The 12,254-nt window shown below is 44.7% G+C and overlaps 1 protein-coding gene across 1 annotated transcript; it reads left to right on the top strand.

The window, feature by feature from the left end:
• The first annotated feature begins 360 nt into the window (after positions 1-360).
• Positions 361-11,664, top strand: LOC126203772 (prisilkin-39-like). The gene is made up of 3 exons (XM_049938140.1): positions 361-470; positions 7,388-7,568; positions 11,484-11,664. The coding sequence occupies exons 1-3, from the start codon at positions 438-440 to the stop codon at positions 11,534-11,536; spliced, it is 267 nt and encodes an 88-aa protein (XP_049794097.1). The 5' UTR covers positions 361-437; the 3' UTR covers positions 11,537-11,664.
• Positions 11,665-12,254: the final 590 nt, after the last annotated feature.

The following is a 12,254-nucleotide window of genomic DNA, read 5'->3' as shown; positions in this document are numbered from 1 at the left end:
TCCTCAGCATGCCGACGTCCCGCCGCACACGCAAGATTCATGTGCACCTGCTTCGCGATTTCTCCGGATCGCAGCGAGCGCCGCCTGTCATCTGCAGAGCCGGGCCATATCACTGTCAGCGGACTGCGCAACCGAGGCGGCACGCATGCAAAGCGGCTTCCTCCCCGTTCGCCGGCCCGGTAGAACAATGCGTGACGGCACACCACACCCACAGCCGCAGGGCCACAGGCGCGTGACGGGGACACGGACGCCGTCGCCGTAATTAGGAGAGGAGGGACGCGGCCGGCGCCGGCAGCGGCGTCCACCGCGTTGCGGCGTCCTTGTCCGGTCCGCCGGCGCGGCTATATAGCGGGCCGCCCTCTGTCGGGAGCCACACGCCAGCCGGGACGCCGCGGACCTGCCAGCTACCTGCTACTTGCTACCTGCTGCCCGCAGCCATGGTTACTGTCGTCGCCGCACTCCGACGCGCCGTGAGTACACACACACGATACTGTCTGGCTGTCCAATGATCACTTGTGTCATCCTCATGTGCAGTATTTTGGAGAAACTTACAGTTTACGGTTTTCAAGTTACACTGAGTTACGACATACTCTCCCTGCGTAACTGACACATATGCGAGCGTCTTGTGAAGTGGAAATTTTTCTTCGAGAAACGTCTACACTGCCGGAATGAAAAAAAAAAAAAAATGAACACCCTCAAGGACAAGATCATCCTATTGACAAGTGAGGTGACAGCTAGTTCATCATTATAGGAGTATACTGAGGTGACAAATGTCATAGGTTAGCAATATGCACATATACAGACGGCGGATTTACAGCGTACATAATGCGTAAATGAGCAGTGCATCGACGGAGCTGTCATTTGTACTCAGGTGACAAACAGACTTTGAACACGGAATGGTTGTTGGAGATAGGAGGACATTCCATTTCGGAAAGAGTTAGGGAATTTATTTCTCCGAGACTTCTTAAGTAATAGAACCCAGTACGTTGTCCTCGGTGGTGAGTGTTCATCGGAGGTGAGGGTATCATCTGGAGTGCCCCAGGGAAGTGTGGTAAGTCCGCTGTCCTTTTCTATCTACATAAATGATCTTTCGGATAGGGTGGATAGGAATTTGCGGCTGTTTGCTGGTGATGCTGTGGTGTACGGGAAGGTGTTGTCGTTGAGTGACTGTAGGAGGATACAAGAGGACTTGGACAGGATTTTTGATTGGTGTAAGGAATGGCAGCTCACTCTAAATATAGATAAATGTAAATTAATGCAGATGAATAGGAAAAAGAATCCCGTAATGTTTGAATACTCCATTAGTAGTGTACCGCTTCACACAGTCACGTCGATTAAATACTTGGGCGTAACATTGCAGAGCGATATGAAGTGGGACAAGCATGTAATGGCATTTGTGGGGAAGGCGGACAATCGTCTTTTGGGAAGATGTGGTTCATCTGTAAAGGATACCGCTTATAAAACACTAATACGACCTATTCTTGAGTACTGCTCGAGCGTTTGGGATCCCTATCAGGTCGGACTCAGGGAGGACATAGAAGCAATTCAGAGGCGGGCTGCTAGATTTGTTACTGGTAGGTTTGATCATCGCGCGAGTGTTGCGGAAATGCTTCAGGAACTCGTGTGGGAGTCTCTGGAGGAGAGGAGGCGTTCTTTTCGTGAATCGCTACTGAGTAAATTTAGAGAACCAGCATTTGAGGCTGACTGCAGTACAATTTTACTGCCGCAAACTTATATTTCGCGGAAAGGCCACAAAGATAAGAGAGATTAGGGCACGTACAGAGGCATATAGGCAGTCATTTTTCCCTCGTTCTGTTTGGGAGTGGAACAGGGAGAGAAGATGCTAGTTGTGGTATGAGGTACCCTCTGCCACGCACCGTATGGTGGATTGCGACGTATGTAGATGTAGATGTAGAGATCCACAGTATCAAGAGCGTGCCAAGGATACGAAATTTCAGCATTACCTCCCGCCACGGACAACGCAGTATCCGAGCGCCTTCATTTAACGACAGGGAGCAGCGACGTTTGCGTGTAGCTGTCAGTGCTAACACACACGCAGTACTGCTTGAAACGACCGCACAAGTCGTACATACAGCGAACGTATCCGTTTGGATAGTGCGGCAAAATCTGGTGTTAATGGACTGTGGGACAGTCGACCGTCGCGACTGCCTTTACTAACAGCACGACATCGCCTGCAGCACCTTTTCTGGGCTCGTCACCGTGTCGGTAGGACCCTAGACGACTGGAAAACCGCGACGTGGTCAGATCAGTCCCTGTTTCAGTCGGTAACAGCTGATGTTAGGGTTCGAGACCGACACAGATCCCACGAATCCATGTACCCAGGCTGTCAACGAGACACTGTGCAAGCTGGTGGTGGCTGCACAATGCTACGGACTGTGTTACACGAAATAGACTGTGCCTCTGTTCTAACTGAAGTGATCATTGGCTGAAAATGATTATATTCAGCTGCTCTGAGACCATTTGCAGTCATTCGTGGGCTTCATAGTCCCAAACGATGCAATTCTTATAAATGACAATTTCATATGTCACTGGGCCAAAACTGTTCGCGATTTGTTTGAAAATATTCTGGACAATTCGACCAAATTATTTGGCCACCCAGATCGTACGACGCGAATCCCAATGACCATTTATAGGACATAATCGAGAGGTCACTTCTACACGAAGTCCTGCTCCGGCAACACTTCTGCAGTTACGGACAGCTAAAGAGACAGCATGCACAGTATTTCCGCAGGAGACTTCCAACGACTTTTCGAGTCCGTACCACGTCGAGGTGCTGCGCTACGCCGGGCAAAAGGATGCCAATTTGATATTTGGATGTATCCTTTGACTTTTGTCTCCTCAGTGTAAAGTGGACCTTTCCTTTAGAGAAACACCTTGTTTATCGATTTTGAGTTCAGTAGTTCATTTCATATGCTACAGATATGATGCAACGGATCATGTTACACATCCGCGTCCGACCATCCTGATTTAGGCTAATTTCCCTAAATTGCTTCAGACAAATACCGGCATGATTCCTTTGAAATCGCACGGCCGATTTTCTTCCCATCCTTCCCTAATGCTATGGAACCAATGACGTCACTGTTTGCTCCCCTCCCCCAAATCAACCAACCAACGAACCATGTTACACAGCTCGTGTAGCTCTCATGATGATATCTTCTGAGTTGGGACAAGTTACGTTTGGCGTTCCACAGGGCTCGATTCAGGGACCACACCTTTTTTATAATCAGTATGACTTTCGCAACGGATTTGTTGCACAAAAGTTTTTTAGGGCACTTGTCGCGTTAACTTTCAGCGAAAATCCATTAGTTCGCCAAAGAACCTGCACTGTTGTCAGGTAAGCAACGAGTGTCGAAGAAGTAACGGAATCACACAGATCCAACAGATGAGGTAGAGCCCAATCCGAGCAGAGATTAGACTGTCGCCTTTAAATCCAACTGCATTCATTTCGTTCCATTATATGATAAACATTCAAAATATGTGCGTTTTGTAGTTGTAATCCAGGAAGGCTACATAGATTGCTTTCTTGGGAAATTTTAATCAAACAGAAATGAAAGAGACATTGGCTTTTCTCAAATCCTCGTGTGTCTCTGGTGAAGTGGTTGCAACTCAGTAATCGCTCTTCATTGTTTCCCATCACAATTTTTCAATCATTTCAATAACATTCTAACGCTGAATAAAGAAACTGTCAATAACCGCGCAGATTCTTTATGAGTCTTCTCTCTTACGTCCGTTAATTAAAGTTAGTAGTGGAAGCAAAACGTCGAATAATAATAAACAAACTGTAGAACGAGAGTTCTATAAGTCACATATCTTTGGGATTCTTATAGCAGTCTCTTCTTTACTCCAACCTTCACAAGGCAAGATTTATACGATCGCTCAGTTTAAAATTGGTTCAGACAGATGTTCCAAGATATGTTTGTTGGTTGTGACTGACTTTAGTGCACGTGTAGTATTCGCATTTTCATCTGTTTTCGTGCACGAAATTACATTTACGGGGGTTGTGATTGTGTTGAGTGTTAGTTACCACTGTTTTCATCAAGATCTGGTCATCTTAAAGTCATCCTGCAACTTTTAACAGCACGTGACCTCCCTTTACACAACAAATTCGTATGCGAGTAGCCTCTGAGATTTAAAAACGTTGTTAACATACCGTTTATAATATTGTCAACAGCAAGGGCCAACCACATTTTCTTGAGGTGTTCCGGAGACTACTTTCGCTTCTGTCGAAGTCTCTCTTTTCACAAGATGTTCAGGACTCAATTTTTTGTTTTTTTTTTTCTCTCTCTCTCTCTCTCCTTTTTATTTATTTATTTATTTATTTAATGTTACACCCGTTCCGATATTCCTTAAGTACATATTTTGTTTATTAGATGGCGATGCGAAGCAGTGTAAAAGGCATTTAGGAAGTCAAGGAACACGGAATTAACCTGTACTCCAGATATTCCGGAAGAGCCAGATTACACCAAGAGTCAAACATCTGGTGGTTACTGATTCTTGTTCATTCCCACAGAGTAGCCTACAGAAAGATGTAGGCACGGGCATACTACGTTACATGATTTTTTAATAGAGCTAACATCTTTTTTGTCAGATGTTCATTTTTCCAAACACCTAAGTCTGATTGTCACTAGGGTACACCTGAAGTCCAAAGATCTCCGTCGGGTGCCTTCAAATGGTTATCAGTTTCACACAAAGTGTTTTTTACGTGTGTTTCTTTGGCAGACGTACTAGGTTCAGACACTGAGACTGCGCTGTGATCAGCGATGCAATTCCGGAAGGTACAAACGTTGTATCAACTACCGGTTTATCACCTTTTGTACCGGTACCGTCATGAAGCAAATGCATAGACGATTTTCATCAAGTGATTTCACTAAACTTGTTAAGGTAAATGTAGGGGTGGCGAGTTTGAAAAGGACACGGCTGACTTCCTTTCTCATCGCTCTCCAGTCGATGTTTGCGTTCTGTCTCTAATAATTTCGTCACCGTTGGGACGTTAAGCCCTAATCTGCCTTCCTTCTTTTCCGATTCAGATCCGCTGACCCATTGTACGTATGTTTTAGAGAACAGTTATGAACTTTCTTAATTCAGCCCTTATCCTTATGCTTGTGTCCGCTCTGTACATCATTCATTATTAGCAATGTGACAGATTCATTTGAAGGTGGTAGGTAGTTGTCTGCGTATAACGACGGCTTGATGAAGACAAATGCCTCCGAATTTTTTGTGTTAAAAACCTTACACCTTTTTCAATAACATCATCTCACGTTCAATGTCGGATAATTCGCGACGTGGTTGTTAGTTTGTTAAACACCTGTCTGTAACACAAGCTGTTCGGATATCTTGTCTACATTCGAGCCATACCCAACAAAATGGTTCAAATGGCTCTGAGCACTATGGGACTCAACTGCTGAGGTCATTAGTCCCCTAGAACTTAGAACTAGTTAAACCGAACTAACCTAAGGACATCACAAACATCCATGCCCGAGGCAGGATTCGAACCTGCGACCGTAGCGGTCTTGCGGTTCCAGACTGCAGCGCCTTTAACCGCACGGCCACTTCGGCCGGCCATACCCAACATTCGGGCGTTCGAACACCTTGAAGTGAATGAACCCTCATCGCGACTTTTGATCACTCAGTTTATTATTATTCTTACTGAACCACAGATCTCCGTAAATTTTTTGTTTAGTAACAAGCGATTCGATTTTTGGAGAGTTTATATATTGTATCTACCAAAACGTATAGTTTTTGTTTTCTCCTCTGTAGCGCTTTTCGTCCTCCTGAACCGTTGCCAACGTTCTACACACATCAACAAAAATTCTGCATCACCCTGATATGTCGTGCATGTGTGCTTCTGTTTTCACAGTTTCTGTACAGATCGGAAAGTCACCCCTGGGGTTGTTTGTAAACTTACACACTGAGATACCGTGACGCTATACATGCTTGTAGAACGCCGCTCTCGAATGGACTGAAGCACTTCAGTTGAAACAAAAGCACCAGTAGGCATGCATTAGAGGCGTCTGTGGAACAGCAGAGTGAACATCCATCATGCGATGACGGACAATCGCAACCAATAACTGGCTCTGCGTCATCATATTACGCGCAGAGGACTTGTCAACTAAGGGTATTGCTAGAAGTGTGCCCCAGAGTCAAAATGATGTGGTGCAGACATGGAGTCGGTTCCAACAGACAGGCTACGTTGAGGACTTACACCGCACATACCATCCACATTCGATACGGATTATCGATATATACGACTTTTGACTATACGGGACACTGGGTTTAGTGCTGAAGAACTGAAGCCGGCATCCGAAGAAGCTGCAGAATGTCACGAATCGTATCAAACTGTTAGCAGACGATTTAATATGCGATTCTCAATGCGCTGCTATCATGATGACCATCAAGCAGTACACAATACCATGGACTCCGTTACAAATGGGCAAGTAACCATGCAAAATGGACCCCCCCGTATGGCGCCAGATGTTGTTTATGGACGAAACTTGGATCTGTTTACAGTCTGCTAACTGCAGACACCGTGTTTGGAGGCAATCAGGTGATATCGAAAGACTTCAACACTATGTGCAGCATGTTCAACAAACGGATAGTGCAGTAATGTTCTGGGGTGCAACTTCATGGGGCCACCGTACAATTCTCGTGCCTGTTGAGGATTATCTCATTGCTCTGTGGTACAGAGACGAGACTAAGCTACCAATAATGTGGCTGCATCATCAACACACTTTGTGTAAAATTTCATCTTGGTAGATAATAACTCCGGTTCTCAACATGCGGTTCTCATGTACATGTTCCTTCGGCGTGCTAGGATCACCAGAACAGAGTGCCTTACCTGTACCTTGGACATGAACCCAAACGAACATTTGTGAGAACCATTTAAATACGTTGTTTTTTGGCACAGACAATGATCACATACTCTGTGCGACTTACGCAGAATAGCCATTGAAGAGTGCGGCAATCTGGACCAGGAGTGACTTGATGATCTCATCGGTGGTATGCTAAGACGGACTCAGGCCTCCATCCGAACAACGGGAAGCTCCACCACGTACTGACTTTGCTCAGGAATGCTATAGAGCCCCCGTCGTCCCACCCCCCTCCGCCTCACCCTTGCCCAAAGGTAAACAGATGATTTTGTTAATACTTCTTTTTTATAGTGATCTGGGCACATTCATTGCAGATTAATGTATACGCAGGCCTGACAGCCAGCTTTTGTTTTGCTACGCGATTAATTTCGGAACAAATGCGTGATGCAAAACTTTTGTTGATGTATGTTCGTCTTGTTTTTTGAATCTGTAATTCCTTGTGCCCATCCATTTGTGTACTCTCTTGTGTCAGTTATGATGACTCCTCCTGCCTGTTGCAGGTGCTGGCCGTGGCGGTGCTGTGGCTGGTGTCGGTAGCGTACGCCGCCCCCGCTCCCGCCCCCGCAGCCAAGGGCGACCTGCAGACGGACAGCTCGTACGGCTTCGGCTACTACGGGTATCCTGGCTTCTATGGTTACGGATACGGCTTTCCCTACCGTTACGGATACGGTTACGGATACGGTAAGTTCAGCGAGAGTTAACAGCAAGCAAAATGTGAGCCACCTCCTACTGTGTATTTTACGACCTCAGGTAGCGATCATCGAGAGAAGTAACATGATCCCAAATAGTTTTTATAGGCAACATTCTACCTCAGGTGATTTGACGGTGTGTTAATAAACTAAGAAGGTGCTCCGCAGGAAATTAAACACACCGACTGGGTGACTGTAATGTGTGTGTCTGCGCTTTTGTGTTACCTTTATGTTGATATGGATTAGCGTGCAGTACAAGAAACGGTGAGAGCGATATCAGTTGCCAAAACACTGAAAATTCCTTTCAAACAGCAAGAAGGGAGCTGCCGGTCATCAACATCCAGTGGATCCATGAGTGGCAACAATATCACATACCTCAATCTTATGAAGTTGTGCAGTGTTTAGGATTGAACCTAGGACATTGCAGCAACATCTTGTGATATTCTCCTTTCTATTTCCTGTAAATGCCACTACGATCGCATAACCGTATATTACAAGTGATCACACAGACACCCACACACGCAAGCACACACACAGAGTCAAGTTTTTAAGCCATATGAGTCAGTAATTCCTAAACATAACTCTTCCTTCTCCTACTACTAAAACGATAAAAGTGAATATTTCACGTAACAGTTTCGTAATAGTCACATCGATAAGAGACTAATAATTGGAATTGATTTACCGTATTATTCGCAACTCGAGTTCTTATTAACCCAATAGAAAGCAAATACGTTGATGTGATAGCAACTACAAAAACCTTACGTAAACGGATTAAAATAAAATTTACCGAAGTAACTTTGCTCTTGTCTGGCACGTTACGTTTAAATTCATGCAGACGTATGAGGTCTCATTGCTTAGTGTAAATCAACAAACGATAACGAAAACGTGATGCATAAATCCGAGTGAGACGTAGAACAGCAACAGAACCTGTCGCACTGAACACTGCCCACGCTTTGACGAACACTAGGGAGCGGTGTCGGACGTTGTGCTAGTCTCGGAATCCCCAGCAGAACGTCTAAATGCTACTTATGTGCCCGTGGACACATAAATATGTAATCCCAACCCTGTAGCAGAGATTCCAACCGTAAATCAACGAAGTATGATAGTCTAAGTGAGGTAATTCTAATAACTGATGCCCGAAAGATGACGTAGCTTTAATTAATGCTGTGCCTCTGTCGAGTTGTTGTTATCATTTTATGCCCATTTTTTCGACGACCGACCTAGGTGTTGCGAGGTTTGCTGTTAATGTGTGCTCGTCGCAGAGACTCCGAGCAGACGTCTGGTTCGGTAGTCGAAATTTTGTTCGTAAGGTAAAAAGTAACTCTGCAGCACCTGGGAGCACAGTGTTAACCAATCGCGCCAAGGAAACATGACCGACTGTGTAACAATGGTTTCAAGGAGGCAGGAGTGGGAACGACAAGGCTTGACCAATATTTATTGCATCTCTTTGTAGTGAAATCAGAAATCGCGATAACAAGTCTTTTCACGGAATTATCTGAGCGTGATCTCAACCTATGGATACGAGGGTAATTAGCCAGCTTCACTGACATTTTTCCTGTCAACATTAGCCAACTGAGGGAATCGAATGAACTCGAATCAAGCATGACTGTATGGGTCTACATGATAGATTATTCCGTCAGATGGATGTAGAAGGACTCACATGCACTCACGTCAACTTTGAGCGATTTTGTGTGAAGTACAGACGTCAGGGAAACATTTCAACCAATTATCCCTCAGAAAGGGGCAAGAAACTAACTTACAGGGAGAACCTAGTTTTTTCCGGTCGTGGAATCTTGTTGCAGCATTGTCCTAGGCACCACTGGTCAAATAATCTCTTTAGTGGCGACATGACACGCTCATTATGGTCGTGCTACTGTGCAGAAGACACACAAAAAACTAACTTTTCGATCTCTTTAATACTAGTAAAAAAACTCCTGAGTTCGCCTATGGATATATTGGACGCGATATTGTCGAGTACTGGATGTGACAGCCGCAAGGGTTTGAGATAACGTGCGGTGGTGGTGGTAGTGTTTATCTGTTAGTGTTGCGAAGACGATAAAATTCGGTGGAGATGGTGTAACGCTCTAGAAATAATTTTTCTGCTCCAAATTTTTCTGTATGTAGACGGTGGAAATAGTTAGTGGTAAATATTTCTATTGCGTACCAAAATAACTGTAAGATGTGTACACTCTACTAGAAACTCTCGTTACTATCTTTTGTGTAATGGATGATTCATTTATAAGTGAAAAGATATCTTAAAATGTGTACTTACGTAAAACGTCAATGCAAGGCTCATGGAAAATATGTTAAGCTACTGGTTTCTGTGTCCCAAAAGTAGGCTGTAATTCTCAAGGCAAATTTTAGCTGGACTTGCATGGGTTTTTCCGGTGCACATTTTCATCATTACATAGGATGAACTGTAAAACAAACGATAAAATTTCGAAAGTTCTTCAGCGATATTTTCTGAGTATTTTGATAAGAAGTTACTATGATTTCCGAAAGGCCTTGCAGCATTGGTAACACCGGTTTCGGTCAGATAACCGACGTCAAGCGCCGTCGGGCTTGGCTAGCCCCTGGATGGGTGACCGTACTAGTGTGCCGAGCTCTTTTGGCAATTGGGGAGCACTCAGCCCTTGTAAGGCCAGTTTAGGAGGTACTTCTTCGAGAAGCAGCTACTCTGGTCACGAAAAATGAGAACGGCCGGGAGAGACATCTGTTGACCACATGCCCCTCCCTATCCGCATCCAGTGACGCGCCATCGGGTAAAGATGACACCGTGGTCGCTCGATGCTATTGGCCCTTCCGAGGCTTGTTCGGATGGAGTAGACTTGATTCCGGTGTGTCTCTACAGAGTAATTGTAGTTCGCTTCGTTTCTTTATATTCGTATAACTATTGCATGGAAACCGTCTGTAGAACAGTAGAAACTTCGACAATATAGACTGCGTGCCTTGATTGGAAATAAGCTTGTTCCATTCACTCACTGACTTGCTTTTAGGACTGTAATGCCTACAATTTTCGTCTTCAAACCTGCACTTATTACTGCTAGCTTCTGTCTGGGATTTCGTTTCTGCAGCAGTATTACCTTTGCGTTAGCAGTGATACACAGCCGTCCGGATGGATTTGCTGATCAAGAGGCGACCCATATTCGTCTCGTGCATTGTTTCACTGAATGCAGTGAAAGACCGGTAAGAAGATGCTGCGCTGGTGTGTCTCCGCAGCGACGATAGCCACAGCACAACACTTCTACATCCGAGGGTTGTTGCACTGCTCTGTGTAATTGTGTTGCACTTTTCGGTTATTATTCGATATTACAGAGATTTTACTGTTGAAACGGTAGTTTCGTCGAAGCAAAGGTTACTCGGCTAACGCCGCTAGCCTCTTATCAATCGGAAGACTGGATTGAACGCTATTGAGTTCTACTAGGCACGATTCTGTTGCAGACGGTACAAGCCGAATAAATCATTACTAATCGCTCCGTAACAAGTCACCGGCGACCATGGATATCTCATACCAAAATACCCAGAGGAAATCCCTGAAGATTATCCAAAACTTTGTTTGTGGCGCTTGGGTTCACCCTGACTAAAATCAAGAGTTTACGGTTCACTACCGTCTTCACTGTTGGTTACTCGCATACTAGATGAGTTTATTTTCTTGAGAGCTTTAAAGCAAGCCAATCTGAGTAAAACCAGTTGTTAATAACATTCACAGTGTCATTATTTTTATGCTTCCACATGTTGACGACTCTTGTGTAACGAATAGCGATTGAGCCACATAATTATACCAAGTAAATGTGTAGAAGGTACTTGTGACACGTTCGGCGTTTCGTACGCCGATGCAAGGATCGGCTAACAGCGTTACTCTTTGCAGTGTTTAATATGACAGCTAATTGCACTTTTTATTTTGCAGGCTTCCCCTACTACGGTGGTTACTACGGATTTTATGGACATCCCTTCTTCTAATTGTCCTGACTTCAAGTTGGTGTCATTCCAAGCAGCGAGTGTCTCGTATGCACGTGACGTGTCAAATAAGTTAATGTAAATCTACAACAATGTACAAACGTATTTATAATTAAAAATCTCTAAATTAATGTCAGATTTGTCCTGCTTTATGGTTCAGAAATATTCCCTTATGAATTTTCAACTGTCTTCATTGATCGTGGATATATAGAAAATTATAAAGTCCAGCCACATTAATGTGAGCATCGCCTTTGCTAGACAACAACGAGCATCAGCCACTCACAGATGGAAGGTGGTAGCACTAACAGTGGATGGTATATTAAGCATGTCAGGGGTTGCGGAAAACAGTGTAACCGTTGACGCAAAGTTATCTGACGTCCGAAAGAGCATGATCATTGACTTTCGTGTCAAGTAGGGAAGTGTTTTCTAAATGACTACGTTTATGAACTGTTCGCCTGCCACCGTGGTTAAAGTTTACCTTCCATGGAAAAATGACGAAACCGTCGTGAAGGCAACTGTGGTGCAACACAGGTCATAGATCAACTGGATTAACGTCGACTGCGGAGATGTGCACAGGCGAATAGACGTGTTTGGAACTGTTCAGCAAATGACCACCCATATGAACCAGGGGGCTACCAACAGTGTCCCCTCAACAACCGGCCAGCGAACGTTGCTGCGTGTGAGCCTCCGCATTGGCTTCGTTCATCCATGCTGACCGCTG

This window comes from Schistocerca nitens, chromosome 9, assembly GCF_023898315.1.
Source record: "Schistocerca nitens isolate TAMUIC-IGC-003100 chromosome 9, iqSchNite1.1, whole genome shotgun sequence".
Taxonomy (NCBI): Eukaryota; Metazoa; Arthropoda; class Insecta; order Orthoptera; family Acrididae; genus Schistocerca; species Schistocerca nitens.
Note: the sequence above shows the minus strand (reverse complement) of the source record. Positions and strands in the feature narration are given on the sequence as shown.